Source organism: Setaria viridis, chromosome 1 (genome assembly GCF_005286985.2).
Source record: "Setaria viridis chromosome 1, Setaria_viridis_v4.0, whole genome shotgun sequence".
Classification (NCBI taxonomy): domain Eukaryota; kingdom Viridiplantae; phylum Streptophyta; class Magnoliopsida; order Poales; family Poaceae; genus Setaria; species Setaria viridis.
In genome coordinates this window covers 39,155,025-39,172,338 of record NC_048263.2, presented here as the reverse complement: position 1 = coordinate 39,172,338, position 17,314 = coordinate 39,155,025, and the positions used below count along the sequence as shown (strand labels likewise).

Below are 17,314 nucleotides of genomic sequence, written 5' to 3'. Positions count from 1 at the left end.
AATCTTACCATGTAGTCATGGAGAGGTACACGCTCAGGCTGTGTCCCATAGCGTGTCACCGTGTCGTACACGTCAGCTATGTCATCAGACGAGTCAGACGGTGCATCCTCAATGGGCACATTACTCCAAGATGGTTTCACTTTAGTTCTCGTCGAAGCACAGTACCATTGTATGTCCTCATTGTTTGGTCCTGCTCGCCAGTACGGCCCACCTTCAGGATCGCATCTTTGCCTATTCTCCCACTGGATGAGGTACTGAGCATGCTTTACCCTCCAATCATTCTCCTTATACCTCTTTCTGCGGTCGATCCTGCATCACAAATTAGTGAAGTATTAGTATAACATGTTAAGTACGTGTATCGAATAACCTCTAGTAGTTATTGATACTTGCATACCTGTGCACCTGCTGCGAAGTCGATAATTCCAAAGGAGGGCACGGTTGCATCCTCCCAAACTGCCGCATCACCCTATGCGGCATATGGAACTCTACGACGTAGTACAAGATCATTGGAGTCATGCACCTCCACAACTCTCTGTCTCTATAGCACGTCGGTGAAAATACGATCTGGCTTAGCTGCTGACAGTCGTACGGTTTCCATTCAACCTTCAAAAATTTGTACGCAATACTTATTTCATCTGTCATTATACGAAATAGAGCTTAAAAAACTCTGGTGAGCAAATTACCTGATGCTGCGTGACAACATCCAACTCGTTTGTGTAGGTCCTGTAGCGCCTATTAGGATTGCCACGAACGGGCTGCACATGCTTCCACACATGATAGAATGTGGGATGAGCATCGTTTCGATGCCATGGCTGCAATTGCAAGTAAGTCCAATTGATCACATGATACAACAGTTTTGCGAACATTAAAGCAGAAAAGGAAATTAGCCGTTGTGACTTACATCGACATGGAGACAGCAAGGTCGACCCACAGGTATTCGCTCCCAAATCCAGATCTGCAGCATATAGGTGCACCCTCCAACATTTGAATGGCTCGCAGTGCGCCTGCAAGCCTCACATAGCTGCCTGTACAGCCAGGCGAGAACCGTTGAGCCCCAACTGTAAAGGGCTATGTTGTCCCAATCCTGACCCAAAATGGGGAGAACCATCCAAGACACCGTGTTCCCAGCTGCATCAGGAAGGAGGAATGTGCTCACAAAGTGCCATAGCCAAACTCGAGCGTATCGCTGCACAACCTCGTCATTTGCTCCTTGCGGACAAACGTTGAAGTGCTCCCTCAACCATGCGGAGCTCACACTGGAGGTCTTCTTGGAGTTGTCTCCGTCGTCTGGCTCTGGCGGCCTAATCCCAATATGCATTGCTACCATGTCATGCCAATTCTCGTTCTGTATAATTTCCGTCACTGGATGCCCCTCCAGTGGAAGACCAAGTATCATAGCAACGTCCTGCATTGTGATGGTCATCTCTCCGAACGGGAGGTGGAAAGTGTGAGTCTCCGGACGCCACATGTCGACCATAGCGGTCAACAACGGTCCATCCATTGGAGGGACACCCACGACAACCTGAACTGCAATATCCAAAAATCCTGCTCTCTGCAAGTACTCCGCGTACCGCTCATCCCACCTAAGTGGTGAGTGCACTCTAGCCCTGAGTGGTTTCAAATCCTGCAAAACATTATAAGATTATTAATTACCTACGAGGAAATAGACATTGATAAAAAAGGTGGTTTCGAATAAAAATAAGAAGTCAATGCATTCGAGAATAAAAGGTTCATCAACTATACGAATAAATGGCTAATAATGTGGTAAGTAACACAAATATGATATAAATGACATTTTCAGTATGAAATTGTTTACATTGTACACAAGCAAATATTAAGGACAGGCACATCCTCAATTTATAAGAATTTTGTAACAACTATTTTCAAAATACAAGTGAAAAGGCATGTTAAGCACTATTGTGACAAATTAGCAAGCATTGATAAAAATAGTTCATACGAAAATCTTGCAATTCTCATCCTAAGGTATACATTCATCAGCATAAATTAGCAAGCATTGTTAATAACTGATGTAGTACCTCATGTTGGTGGTGGGCACGGTGCTGCAAGTCGTACGCGGACTCAAGAAGCGGGTACACTGGGGCCGCCATCCTAAAGAAACAACAAACAAGATCATTAGTAAAAAGCTTCATTATATGATAAGTACAGTAACTATGATAATTTACTACTATAAAAAAAGATAAAATGATAACCATGCAAAATACGAGCAACGCGCATACCCTATTGTTCGAAGAACGCGGCTTATTACTGTTCGCCCTAGATTTCGTGGCTTTAGAATTTCTATTGCGGCATGTGCAATTCCTAATGATCTTGTGGCACTTGGAGCAACGATTTTCCGACTTGTCCACATCAAAATCACCAGTGTCGTAATCTACAGAAAGCCTCCCTTGCGACATGTCCATGTTACCTATCAAACGCTTCTTCTACCTCCTTCCTACTTTATTTCTCATCAAATTGGGGTTGGGCACGTACCCTACCCCTTCATATGTCGGCCATTGTGACGGATCAAGGTAAGGTTGAAAGCTTGATTCCCATATTCTGACGGTGTGCTCCCTAGAGTACAACGGTGACATGTACAAGAGACTTTCATAGTTAAGACCTCTTGTCTTGCAAGCTGTAATGAAGTGTGAACATAGAAGGTGCAACAATTGAGGAACTTTGCAGGTGCACAAAACTTCGTTCAGATCCACTCTATAGTGTCGGCCTCCATGACTCTCACCCCCAATGTTAGTACTACCGCAACTTCTTATAGAATACACCATCCTTTCTGGCCCGTACGGTTCTGCTAAGTGGTGCACGGATCTAAGGTCAGCCTGTGATAAATATTCATTTGCAACCTTCCCAATTCTATGGCCTTCATCCAACATTGCACGTGCCTTTTGCCATCGGTCCACAAAGTAGGTGTTGCATTTTTCGAATGAGTATTCGATAATTCTAGAGACGGGCCTACTTTGGATGCCTTTGAAAACAGCGTTTAGTGATTCCGAGTAGTTCGTGGTCATAATACCCCAACGCATCCCTCCGTCATCGAAAGTCTGCGCCCATTTATCCTTATCCTCCATTTCACCCTTCAACCATTCTTTTGCGTCATCGTTCAAGTCCTTCACTAGATCTTCTAACTTCTCACTAAATTTGCTCTCCGTATGAACCTTGCATAAAGTCTTCAATTTTCCAATCACGCGGTCGCTCTTCTGCCGACACGACATGTTGGCAGCAAAGTGCCTCGTGCACCACCTATGCACAAGCGGTGGAAAACCATCCATGTGGTCCTTCGCACAATTTAGGAGCTCATGGTGCCTATCCGATATCATACACACTAGCCGTGAAGGTCCAAGTACATGTCGCCGAACAAGTTTCATAAACCATGACCAACTCTCATTATTCTCACTCTCGGCGAAAGCAAAAGTAAGAGGCACAAGCTGATGTTCTGGATCTACACCAACTGCCATCATTAATATACCCTTATACTTCCCAGTCAAGAATGTACCGTCCACAAGTATCACAGGACGACAATGTTGAAATGCCTCACTACATTGAGGGAAGCACCAAAATACCCTTTGGAGTATATGCTTGAAAACTCCAATATCAGGATGCATCATGCCACATGAGTCGATGAACCATTTAACCCCGGGATTGTAGTAGGCTATAGCTGTGAGTACCCTAGGAACCATGCCATACGACTCCTTCCAGTCCCCCCAAAGCAGGGCAACGGCGTGTTGTTTCGCCCGCCAAGCCTTTGAATACTTCACACGGTACCCACTAAAGGCGAAGATGGACTCCACGAGGGATGGCACCGATGTCTCGCTATCTTTACAGATAATGCCTAAGATACGCCGCCCAAGGTACTTTGATGTGCACTGTACGTGCACTCGCTTCGGCTATGACGAACGACAAGTATGCGGTTGCACAATATTTGAAATTCTCCATTGTCCGGTGCTTGATATTAGCTGAGACCATACACGCCAATGGCATCCTTGCTTGCACATCACATTGTATCTTAAGTTCTTGTCAGAGTGAACTACGCTAAAAGGTCTATGTAACCTCACTGCGTAGTCAGCCAAGAAAAACTTCAGCTCCTCAAGACTATTGAACTTCATCCCCTTCTTAATCACTGGACTCTCACCAAAGAACGTCCCTTCGGAATTCACCATACTAGATTCACATATGGCTTTGTGGACCATACTGATGTCCTTATCATTGGGAACGGATGGCAGTTCGACATCACGTTCTTTTAACAACCGCAACTCGTTCTGGGTGTAAGAAAAACAATCGTCCATACGACCAATGCCTTCTACATCATGCACGGTTGCGGTGTCAAACTGCGGTCCATCCTTTTCATTTTCTACCTCCTCGTCCTCATTTTCATGCCCACCACTCTGAGATAGTGACTCCTCCTCTACCTCGACACCTACTACACCATCTTCCTCGAATTCACAATCTTTGGAACCCATAGAGACATTATCATCATCTATATTTGCTTCATCCCTCTCAAAAATGTTATTGGGAAAATCATCATTGACAATAGCTAAGTCAAAAGCACATTCTGTTTCACCTAACACGTGATGTAACATTTCTGACTCCTGGGTACCATTACGATTCACTACCACCACTTCCTCCCTCAAGACAACATTTGGGCCAGGCATACGAACAATTTCAGCTATAACCTCCAAACATGCAACATTTGCTTCGTGATCTACATCCTTATAGTGCTTCCAATTTGCATCGGATGCTAACTTCATGAGAACATAAGGAGCTCTAGCTTTCCCACAATCAAAACGACCTCTCAAACTCATCTCATCCACTCTACATCCATACTTCCTCATTGCACGGTCAACTAAATCAGTAAAACTTGGAGGACCCTCGAAGAATTCAATTGACTCATTCATATTCTCTAACTCCCCATTTTGTTTCACAATACCACCATCAAAGAATCGAACTAAACGATCCATCTACAAAATACAAACATTTCACCATATCATATACACTACACATTGCACATATTCGACATATCAACTCGACACATTACACATATTGGACAAATTGCAAACAAAAAAAATATACATGTCATGTAAACTACACAATTGGATGAATATATACCTAAATCGAAGCATTCAACAAGTTCTACACGTCAATATCGCGGGCAGAGACTCAATTGCGTCTGAACTACGCATCATCTAACACAAAACACCATTGCATTTCATTCAAAATTGAAATCATCAACCTAACCCTAAGTCACCTAAACATCCTCCGATCTACCAAATGAAACGGTAAAACACGAGAAAAAGTAGGGGGATACCTTCCACACGAAGCAGGGATCGATTTCCTCAACATTTCCCCACCGAAATCATCGGATTTTGGGTGGATTTGGGGGTGGGACGGCGGGCGGCGGCAGCAGGAACTTCGGGCGTGGGTGTCTGGAGGAAGAAGAAAGAAGGGAGGGAGGAGGAAGGAGCCGGCGCGCGCGTGTAGGTTGGGCGCTGCCGCGCCAGGCGGGCTGGTGCGTCAACGCTGCCGCGCCAGGCGGGCTGGCGCGGCAAGCGCCCGCCCACGTCAGCGCCCACCTGGCGCGGCGAGTCGCCGCGCCAGCGTGGCAGGGATCCGCCGCACCAGTGCATGTGGCGCGGCAGAGGCTTCCTGCCGTGCCTAGCGGTCTGGCGCGGGCAAAAGGGTCACCTGCCCCAGATAAAGTTCGGCTGAGGTTATTTTTAAAAATAAATTTAAAAAAAGGTTAAAAATAAAAAAATTCGTGGCGATGTTGCCCGACCAAACGTTTCCATGGTTGTAGCCGAGGCTGAGCTGCGCCTGCTCATTGTGCACGCGCAACAACTGGGTAGCGTGCAGGTCTTGGCTGTTTTGTACGTCTTGAGACGATCGCTGCATGGTGCAGAGCCCTTTTGGCATCCTGCGCTCTGTTGAAATGGAAGTAGTTCCTTTCACGTTCTAAGTTATGAATTCTCAGGACAGCGTGAGCTTTTTGGATGAACTTAATACGGCTGTTCATGTTCCAATTACATAGCTGGTGGCTCCAATTACGTTCTGTGACGTTCACGCTGGACGGTGATGTTCCAGTTACATAGCTAAAGTTAAACTCGCAAATAAAAATCTGGGAGCTATTTTTTGCTCTATGGACTAACTTTGGATTTCAGTCACTTTGCATTTTGACCCACTGTGTTAATAGTAGTCACATTAACCATTTAAGTATAGCATGCGTGATGCATTCAACGAGTATCCAGTAGACTAAGTACAATCTTAACTGAAATGTAAATAAAAATTCAAGCTCCTAAAAAATAGCAAAATAAAAAAATTAACAATTCTAAAACAAAGCACTAGCTATAAATCTAACCTCCTATTCGCTAACTACGGCAACATAAGGTAATTCCACCGATCCCATGTAAAGCTTGCCACCTTCCCTCTCCATCACTTCGGTTGGCCTCACGCTCTTGGGTCCTCTCATCACCTGGATCACTTTTCCGTCAGCATTAATCCTCACGGCGAGCAAATGGCTGTCCGGACCAAACGGTAGTTCCATTTTCTCCCGGTGTAGCGCCACCCAAAATCCACCTTTGCCGTCAGCCCTTACGTTATCTGGATAGCCCGGTAGATCGGCGAGCGGCTCCGACGTACCCGCCTTGGTACCCTTGATCCAATACCTCATCAACTTGCATGGCCCGGTAAGTGCGACGACAAGGTGTGTCCGATCAGCACTAATGGCGAGGCCATTAGGGTAAGTGATGCCGGATTGCAATACCGTGACACGGTTTGTCTTTGGATCGTACTTCATAAGACGGCCACTCGAGTCTCCGGTGGCCGTTACTCTCTCATGCTGGGATCGCTGGTAGTTCATACTGCTGTCCGTAAAGAAAACTTCTCCAGTGACCTGATCGACATCGACGCCGTTGGTGAAGCGGAGCGGCACGCCGTCGACCTTCGTGACCAGCACCTTTGCCTCGCCGCCACCTGGCCCGACACGCATCAGCCCCTTGTAGGCGTCGGCGATGTAAAGGTTACCTGACCCGTAGTGGAAGCGCAGACCCAACGGGCGGCCGCACCTGCTCTCTGTCACCTCCGCCGGCCGAGTCCTGGACGCGGTGCAGGCCTTGGCGTCGTAACCCGGACTGTACGCGTAGGTCGACCAGCCGCGCGCCAGCCCGTTCCACTTGAGGACGCGGCCGTCGGAGACGCCGCTGTAGGGACCGGCGCCGTCGCCGTCGAACGCGACGCTCTCCGGGCCACGCAGCAGCGATCTGCGGAGCGGCAGGTGCAGGCTCCGGCTGCCATCGATGGTAGCCGTTTGGGAGATGGGGCGCGCCGCAGCGCACGGCTGGAGCAGGAGCGCCAGGACGGCGAGCAACGAGATCGCCAGCGCCAGAAGCCTCTTCCCCGTGATGATCCCCATGATTGCTCTGCTTGCGAGCGCGCCGCCTAGCAGAAAGGGTTTGTGGACTTGGACCTTGCGTTGGTTGGCTGAACGTTTGGTGAACGCTAGCTTTGGCTTTGGTGGAGAGAATCAGAGAAGCGCAGGGTGCCTCTGCCTTTTATGGTGGCCTGGCAACTATACTTGCTTTCCGAGTCGGTGGTAGCGGGGGTCTACAGTTGGACTCGGACTTGGTGCTCTCAGACTGCCGAGCTCGACGCGCCATGCGACCTCCCTTGCCAACACCCTGAAGCCCATTGTTTCTGTCGTAGCAGTAATCAGGGCCAAACGATGCTTGGTACTTTGGTAGGATGTAATTGAACAATGAGTATTTGCAAACGTCCATCAGAGTATCAGACTGATGGTTGTCATCACCGCCTGACAGTCTGGACCATAAACAATGTCTAACCGGCCCTTCTATCATGCTAAATTTTCATGATGTTTCAGCTATCTGAGCATGAAACCACGAAGCTATGGGAGAGAGTTATCGAGCATCGTTTGAGAAGGATAACATGGATCTTTATGAATCAATTTGGTTTCATGCCTGGAAGGTCAACCATGAAAGCTATTTTCTTAATAAGACAAGTTATGGAGCATCACAGGGAGAAGAAGAAGTACCTACACATGGTTTTCATTGACTTGGAAAAGGCGTATGATAAAATACCAAGAAATGTTATCTGGTGGGGTTTGGACAAACATAAAGTCCCAACGAAGTATGTTGAACTTATTAAGAACATGTACAACAATGTTGCAACTAGAGTCCGAACAAATGATGATGACACATATGACTTTCAGATTAGAATATGACTGCATCAAGGCTCTCCCTTATCTATTTGCCTTGGTGATGGATGAGGTAACAAGTGACATTCAAAGGGATATCATTTGGTCTAGGCTCTTCGCGGATGATGTAATGCTAGTTGATGAAAGTCGAGCAGGAGTAAATAGGAAACTGGAGTTGTGGTGGGAGACCCTAGAGTCAAAAGGTTTTAGACTCAGCAGAACTAAAACTGAATATATGATACGTGACTTTAGCACTACTACACATGAGGAGGGAGATATCAGTTTGGAAAGTCAAGTAGTGCCTAGGAAGGATACATTTCGATATTTGGGATAAATGCTACAACGAGATGAGGATATTGATGAGGATGTTAGTCATAGAATCAAAGCGGGGTGGATGAAGTGGTGCTAAGCATCAGGAATTTTATACGACAAGAGGGTACCATTAAGCTAAAAGGCAAGTTTTATAGGATGGTGATTAGACCTGCAATGTTGTATGGTGCAGAATGTTAGCCTATAAAAAGATGACATGTCCAGCAGATAAGTATTGTGGAAATGCGTATGTTGTGTTGGATTTGTGGCTATACGAGAAGGGATCGAGTTCATGATGAGGATATATGTGATAGGTTAGAGGTAGCACCAATTGAAGAAAAGCTTATCCAACACCGACTGAGATGGTTTGGACATGTCCAACGAAGGCTTCCAGAGGCACTGGTGCGTAGTGGAACGCTAAGGCATGACAGTAACGTGAAGAGAGGTAGAGGAATACCAAAAATAATATGGGAAAATGCAATAAAAGAATATTTGAAGAGATGAAATATACCTAAAGATTTATCCCTAGATAGGAGTGCTTTAGGAGTGCTTGGAAAACAGCTATTTATGTACCGAACTCTGATTTGTGGCTCTTATTGGATTCCAACTCTAGCCTATCCAACTTGATTTATGGTTCAACTCTAAATTTGTGGTTCTTATTGGAATTCAACTCTAACCTACCCGGGACTAAAAGGCTACATTGTTATTGTTGTCTCAGTTATCTGAACGAGTATTTTCGTGAACTTGTTTGAGTTTGTAGACGGTCATGGATACGATGAGCTACGCATGCAGTCCTCTGCAATCCCTTCGCTACCCAGTCCTCGTCACAGCAGCCCATGGCCGCGCACAAACAGGATTATGCCGCTGCAGCATCCTGTACCAACCTTGCGACGCTAACTCGCTTTCCTTCCTCACATCCTCCATCGGCGTCCGTGGTTCTTGTCACCGTGGCGGCAACAAATTTCAAAGACTTTACTAGCCATCAAACAGAACAATCTGATTTCATACAAACCCAGTGTGAGCTTCTAAATCAAAACAAAATCGCGTAAAACGAGCTACAGTACAAGCACAGGTGCTTCTGAATTCCGGCACTGTACAGATCAAAATTTTACTCCGGCACGACCGGCCAGCCAGCTAAACACGAAGCTTCATCGCCTCGTCTCCTCGACGCCCCTTATTTGTTCTTTTTGTGCTTCATCTTTCCAGTCCGCTTAGAAGACAGCGCGGCACTCACGGTCTTCCCTTCAAGCTTCTTGGTGACCTTCATGACACTGGCCATGCCCTTGCGCGCAGATGCCTTGCGGTCCGACCTTCGGTTGAGCAGCTTACGATCCAGCGGCCAGTATGCGTAAGGTTCCATCTTGTCTTTCTTCTTCAGATCACCGCCAGCCTTCTTGCTGGTGTACTCATGGCCAGTGTAGGCCCAGCCAGAGCTGGACGTCTTCCTCTTCTTAATGGACTGGCTTCTGATGGAGCTCTTTCCATCAGCCTCGTCGTCGTCACGAGAGACAGGCTTCTTTTTCCGCTTCTCCCACTCATCACGCACAATTATACGGCCTTCAGGATCCATCTCGAACTCGTCGTCGTCGTCATCACATGTGGCCCTCTTTCTCCCTGATTTCAGGGCCAACCGCACTGTTTTCTGGTCAAGTAAATCTAAGGGTTCACCAGTCGATTGGTCAATGGACTTCTCCAATAAGCTCTTATCTGCTTGGCGCCTCCGACTCGACCTAGACAGGATCAACGAAAGAATATAATTTCAGTTGCTTACCAGAACTTAAACAAGTATGCCACTATCATGTCACGTACCGTGTTGAAGCTTTCGATCCAGCACGAGAAGTAACGGTATGCTGGGTAGAGAAGGGACCATCAGATTCATCATCGTCACTTCCAAAATCGGAAAACATCTGTGTGTGATTCCATCTACTTTGCCTGTAGGAAACAAGGACCAGACACTTGAGCAAATAGAAGCTGTGGGTAGCGTATGTTTAAGATCAGATTGAACAACATCGATTTTGTCAATCCCAGAACAAAAAAATTCTTCTAGGGTTTAAGAAACTTTGACAGCAAACTTCCATCAACTGAATTAAGGCACAACTACCCCATAATACCTTGTAACTCCCGAGGCCAAAGACATTGCATCCCCATCCTCAGAAGATTTGGCCTTCCGCATTTTTCGCTCATTAATCTGAATATAGCATGTACTTAATAGTAAGAGATAAGGGAGTAGGGAGAAAGAAATGTTCCACCTTTGCAGTTTGAGAATAATGCAGCATAAAACAATGGATGTTACCTTCCGGATATTGGTGAGCAATTTCATATGCTCTTCAGGCATCACAGCCTTCACAGCATCTAAACCACATTTCTTCACTAGAATTTCTATGAGTGACTTGACCTAACAATGTGATGTGGGATCAATAGAAAGCTCCAAGAAGGGAAAAAAATCATATTTCCTTTCTCAATATTATTGTAGCAATATATACCTTCGCTTTGAAGGAACTCTTTCTATCACTTTGCCAGTTCAACAAACCCTCAACAACTCCCTTCAAGTGCTCATGCAACACTTCAGCTTTAGATTTAGCCACTAGAGCTTTGACAAAACCTAAGTTTGCCTGACCACAAAATTGATGCCAGTGTAAGAGCTAACAAAAGCTATAAATGGTCAAAGCGGTAAAGAAATAAACTAGAACTGTGATGTTCCCTTTACCTTGACGATTTCCCGGTTGTTCCTCTGCATAAGCAAGAAAGTCTGAGGGAGGAGCTTGTACGCGATTCCAATAAGCTCCGAGAACTCATAAGTCAGTCGAGCTAATCCAGTCACAACAGCACTAATTGCATATGGAGTTTGACCAGAGACCAGACCACCAGCAACCTAAACATAATATCCGATAGAGTTAAACCAAACTATAAATATGTATTATGTATATGAACATAACATAGCAAAGTGATCTCGTAATTCATAAGTAATTGCTGGTACCATGCCAAAGAACTGGTGCAAGCTCTCCTTCCTCTCATCATTTCCAGCATCTTCACATGCACGAGCAATTTCAATAAGCAAATTGTAAGCTCTGTTTCTGGTTTTCTTATTTGCCTGTCAATAAACATCAGCAAATAATTGTTAATCATATGGCTTTTTATTGTGCAACACAAAAGTAGTTCAAAGCTTTCCCATCAGAACAAATTAGTTTGCTTGAGTAACCAACACTAAGCTTCGTGATTGCACACTGGCTTTTTTTCCAAAAAGATATTAAGGAAACCAGTAATGCAGTATTACTTTTCAGTAGGACATTCCTAAAATGACATCTACATAAATCTTTTCAACTCTTATCGTTCTGGAAAAGGCAGGACAGTTTTAGTGTTGACGATACAGAAAAAGGCTAACAGAGTAATGGTACAAATGTAAGACACAATTTAACACAAATACTGCATGGCAAAATGGTCAGGTGGCCAGCATCCTGATCGGCCATATTATTGAGAAATTGTGCAAAGCCAAGTGAAACTTTAGTTACCTCTTTCAATGCGAGAAGTATTTCAGTGATGAAAGAACTAATAATGTCCCTCTTTCTAACCATGGATGAATCCTACAGACAGACAAGCGTATATTTCTTGTTACAGCTCTCACCATGCATATTTCTCAAAAAAAAAACAGCAGAACAACGTATTTAGTTTCTACCAACCTTCAAAATGTAAACAATAAGGTGATAGAGGCATTCAAGCCTGTAGCGTTTTGAGGGAAATTGACAGGGCATCGAGGAAATCATCAATTCCAACAGGACATCCAAATTCTTTTCAACAAATTCTGCATCCTGAAACAATCAACATTCATTTAAAAATCGAACTTTACTTTTGTTATGTGCAATTATCTATGAAGAACTGAAAGCATTTTTTTCTCGAATATGCAGGAGGGCTGTGTAAGATTTCATTAAAGTAGAAGAAAAAACTGAAAGCATTAACAAACCTTAAGTAACATCGAGAGGACCTTGTATGCTCTCTTTTGGATCAATGAGTCACTATCCTAAAACGGAAAATTATCAGGCACACTGAAATTAGATTCTTGGTTACATGGAAAGAGCAACAATAATTTACATTAGACCATAATATGTACCTTAATTGCAGGTTTCACATAACTGAATAGAACATTGATAGACTTGGCAGCCAAACCAGGCATCAGTGAAGCTGCGAAATCCAATAGTAGAGCCCTGAAATTCAAATTAACACTTAAGATCAACACAAGGCTTCAGCTGGAATCTACAAATATATAAGAAATGCAAGAACGCAAACTCGTGCAAACCTTGTCATGCTATTTGTGTTGGCGTCAGTTTCGATTTGCATTGAACTATCATCCACTGGCTCTTCATTAACAGCTTTTGTGGCATCCAACAACTTTCTTATCGAATGAAGGAAGAACTTGCCAACAACATCTTTGTCTGATATGGAAGCTATCTCACTTATCGCAGGCTACAGGTTCAATCAAGAGGGGGAGAATATGCAAGTTACTACTTTGAAGCAATATAACTGAAATGCAATCAGCAAATAATTTAACTACTAAGAGACTCACACAATGAAAATTGTACTTTTAGTCCACAAAATGGGAGACTTTCTTTATAGAAAAGATGATAGTTTGGTTCCAAAAACAAGCTTCAACGATCAGGGCACACAAGGTTATAGATTTACCCTTTATATGACAACTTCAGAAGCCCAAAAAAAATCCCCAAAAAATCTAGGTGCTTAAAGTTCCTTCAGCCAGGAAAACGAATCTCATTGGCTAGTTAAGTCTTTTCAAAACAAAAAATTCCCCAAAATATGACCAATATTTCATTGGGTAGTTAAGTCTTTTCAAAGAAGAAACAAATCAGAAGAGAGCATACCAAATAGCACACAGCAATAATATACCTGCAATAATCCAATAGCATCCTTTGAAGACGTCAAGAATATAGAACAAAGTACATCCAAAAGCTTTGATGAAAAAGCACGTATCGACTTCAAGTTTTCCTCTGCCCGATCTTTAGTATAGAGTTCCTTTGCTCTTCTTTCAGATTTGCTTAGCTCATCGTCAGTAAGAATGTCTTCTTCTCTAGAAACTGACAAGGCTTCTTTGTTTTGTGTAATCAAAACCTATAAAGACCACAAGTTACAAAAATATAGAAGAAATTAAGAAGGGCAAAACAGTTAGTGTAACATAAAGGAGCCAATGAGGAGCACCTGAATACTGGAGCAAACAATGCCACGCAATTCAGGCTGGTTTTGAAGAGTATCGCATAAAACACTTTGTAGAACTCTGAAGTTGCTTGAAGTATCACATGGATAGTTGCAACAAGATGGCAACAAAGACCACAGAGAATACACATAACCTTCAGCTCTCTTGGCGGAGAAAAGCTTGTCATCCTTCAAGAGCTGTTCAGTTGATGCATTCTTAATATAGTAAGAGTGCAGTTCAAAATAGAAGTACTTTTGTAAAGCGCAGAATTTCAATGAATGCATAATACCTTATTGATGCTTTTCTCTATGGATTTAACAATGCCCAGAATATCTTTTAAGAAAAATTGTAAACTGGCACCAACAATATGCTTCTCTAGAATAGGGAGAATCCATTCATTTTCAGCACATATTGACCGAATCTGAAGAATCTCAAGAACATTCTTTGGACCCATTGCAGCAACTGCTGAACCAATACATGCATTGAGCTGCAGAATAAAAGCAAATGAATGTGAAGCAGGAGATTAACTAATCATACAGAGACCAGATATATTCTTTTTTGTTTTTGCGGAGACCAGATAAATTTCTAGCAGGACAAGGCCATGCAAATGCACAGCATTATGTATTACGCGCATAAAAAAAAGGTAATTCTGTGATTCAAAATCTGTCCCACAATTCTTGTCATTATTCTCCCATTTAGTGGCAGTCAATTAGCGCTAAACATGGCTAATAAATAGGGGCAAGCAAGGTCATTTCACATATTTGTTAATCTATCCTAGAATTCCTAGGATGGCTTGTTTCTTGGGACAAAGGGAGTCCTGCATAGCAGGCATGATCCCCCCAAACAGCATTTCAGCACTTTACCAGTGATGTATTCAAAAAAAAAGTCCTTTACCAGCACACATGTATTTCTAATCTGTGGCAACTGGGCAAGGCATATAAGCAAGCAGGATTGAAGTCTCTGTGTATACACTTATACGGGAAAATCTACCTGCTTCCGGAAAGAGAAGTCATCATCTGACATGTTTTGCATGTCTGCCAGGTTCTTCAGTGCTTCAGGTAATAGATCAGCCGAAAACTCTCCTGCTTTTTAATGTTATTAGGTATCAGCTCAGAAACTCATGACCCTTAGAAGCATGCACCTAACTAAGAGAGTAATATACAATAATTCAATTTGTCCAAAAAACTTTGAGACATAAATATTTAATTGATTTTGTAAGCAACAGTGTCCAAGAACAAATACAGTGGAAATTACAAGAACATGATGCCTTTGTGACAGATAAGACTAGGAACTTCAAATCATCAATATCGCTAACATATCAACAATGAAGACATCAAGACAATGATCTATGCTTCCCATCATAACAGAATCAATAGCATGATGCAGTCTGAAGCATATTAACCAATCCATATGAATGAGGGAGGATATGCCAAGGCACTGAAATACATACCTAACTTGTCAAATGCCACAGAAATTAAATGAAATGATTTGTCCCAAACGTCACTATAGCGGACATCTAACAAGCCTTCTAGGATAGCACATATCTTCTCTATGACCGTGGGATCTGACTTTAGTCCTTGATGTCTAGCCTTGATCTGAGCAATGCCCTTAGACACCATGGTTTCATTGATGCAGTTATCTATTAAACCTTTAAAAGCCTCCACAGATGAAAATCTGGCCTCTTCAAATTCACTTGACAATATATCTGACAAGCAATTTTGAAAGGAAAAAAGGTTACGTACACAGTAATGCCATGTAAGAATCATCGACCAACGAAGAAATGCTAAAGTTTATGAGAACTACCTCCAAGTGAAGTAAAAACCAGTGGAAGCTTTACAATGCATATGTCCTTATTCTGATTGTAAACTTTCTTAGTACCAACATGTAAAAGCCGTGCAATTGAAGCCATTTCATCTCCTGATTTCCTTTCTGAAGACACTGACAGCCCCAAAGAGCACATAATGTCCAATAACACATCAGATTTGAGCTGTAAAGTTGGACTCTCACCAACAGCATTCAGAATCTCCAGTATATTCCTTGTCAAAATTAGTTGATGCAGATCTAACAATGCTTTAAAATATTTTAAGATAGTATTGGAAGGTTTCGACGCCATAAGAGGAAGGCAGCATTTCAGACCATTCAAAATATACAGGACTTCCTTAGCCCCCTTGGGCCCTTCTTCTGCTACACCTGTATTCACAGCACTTGATCCTCCCGCAAGCAGCAGAAACCGTTCAAAGCATCTTGCTATTCCTTCACTTGCTGGAACCAAAATTGCTTGTCTTTGAAAACTTTGGAGAACATCTCTCAAGCATGAATGAGCTTGCTTTCTCACCTGCAACCCATTAAAGTAAGCTATGATTTACTCTCTGAATGATTATGGACTAATATATATTTCAGTAAAAACTTTGGACAATTTGGTGTGATGTATTGAGCCATGAAAGATTCGCATTCATAGTCATTTACTAGATATTATAGAAGTGACTAGTGAGCACCAAACTTCTCACAAGAATTGAAGGCCACAACAAGACTATCCTACTAATGAATCCGAATGGGCCAGTGCTATAATATTTACACAGGCAGCACGCAATGACACTACCCAGTGAGGATAACTGATTTTTTTAGTGAAAAGGAATATCAATTTGTATCACGGAACACAACGAAATTTTTCACAGCAAAAGTTTGAGAGCGCTTTGCTGTACCTTCGGCCGGTGATCAGTAGCGAGCCTTAGAATCACCGCGTAGAGAGGCTCCACTGTCTCCCAGTTGGCCCTGTACCCTGCAGATATCAAATGCGCCAGGCACCTCAACCCCGCCCTCACGCCTGAGTCGGGCGTCGAAGGGAACTCGAGCACGCGTACCACGTCGTTGGCGACCTCATGCCCACGTGAGCGCACCACCGCAGAGGGGAGCGCCGGTAGCGCCGCGGAGAGGAACGCGAGGAGTGCCCCGGCGACGTGGCGGTCGGCGCCCTCCGCCCCGGCGCGCGCCAGCGGGGCAAGCGCCGCGGCGGCCGCGGCGAAGTACGCGACGGGCGTGGCGTCGACGCCCTGGTCCCTGACGGCCTGCGCCATGGCGGCGGCGGTGGCGCAGAGGTGCTGGTAATCCTCCCGCGGCGAGCCGCCGAGCCGCTCGAGGATGGCCGCGGCGAGATCGGCCTCTCCGTCCAGCAAGGTGAGGTCATCGTCTCCGGCGGTCGAGCGCGGGGTCTGTGGGAGCTCAGCCATGTCGACGTCGGCCATGGCGGGCGGGCGGGCGTGTGGGGAGCCGCACGCGCCGGCCGAATGCACTGGGGAGTTCGGAAGCCGACGCGCTAGGGTTTTGGGGGAGTTTGGAGGAGACGGGCTGACTGTCTGTGCTACGTGTTTTATTGGCGCGAGCGGATACGGGCCTTTACATGGGCTGGGCCTAACTTAAGTGAGGTGCATTTATTGGGCCTAGCATTTTGTTTGAACTTTGTGCTGGAGTGAATTTACGGAATTACGGAGCTTTTACAGACTTCACAGCCGAACGAGGACGACTTCTGCGTTCTCTCTTTAGAAGACCAACAGAATCCCCTAAAAAAAGGGACCAACTGAAGTAGAAATTGGATGTTT

At 44.4% G+C, this 17,314-nt stretch overlaps 2 protein-coding genes across 3 annotated transcripts; both read right to left on the bottom strand.

Annotated features, from left to right (window-relative positions):
* Positions 1-6,246: 6,246 nt before the first annotated feature.
* On the bottom strand, positions 6,247-7,707 carry LOC117856749 (protein STRICTOSIDINE SYNTHASE-LIKE 10). The gene has a single exon (XM_034739135.2). The coding sequence runs from the start codon at positions 7,412-7,414 to the stop codon at positions 6,365-6,367; it is 1,050 nt and encodes a 349-aa protein (XP_034595026.1). The 5' UTR covers positions 7,415-7,707; the 3' UTR covers positions 6,247-6,364.
* Positions 7,708-9,454: 1,747 nt separating this feature from the next.
* On the bottom strand, positions 9,455-17,050 carry LOC117840481 (uncharacterized). 2 transcript variants are annotated; one of them, XM_034720992.2, is made up of 19 exons: positions 16,421-17,050; positions 15,522-16,053; positions 15,169-15,423; positions 14,709-14,803; positions 14,008-14,205; positions 13,724-13,915; positions 13,415-13,636; positions 12,813-12,979; positions 12,627-12,720; positions 12,480-12,536; positions 12,199-12,327; positions 12,031-12,102; positions 11,499-11,612; positions 11,229-11,393; positions 11,005-11,133; positions 10,815-10,916; positions 10,633-10,709; positions 10,331-10,453; positions 9,455-10,251 (listed from the first exon to the last, which is right to left on the bottom strand). In XM_034720992.2, exons 1-19 carry the CDS (start codon positions 16,958-16,960, stop codon positions 9,696-9,698), a joined length of 3,819 nt encoding a protein of 1,272 aa, XP_034576883.1. In that variant the 5' UTR covers positions 16,961-17,050; the 3' UTR covers positions 9,455-9,695. The 2 variants fall into 2 exon arrangements, with proteins under 2 accessions (XP_034576883.1, XP_034576891.1); XM_034721000.2 differs by having other exon boundaries at positions 14,709-14,800; positions 16,421-17,049.
* Between the last annotated feature and the right edge of the window lie 264 nt (positions 17,051-17,314).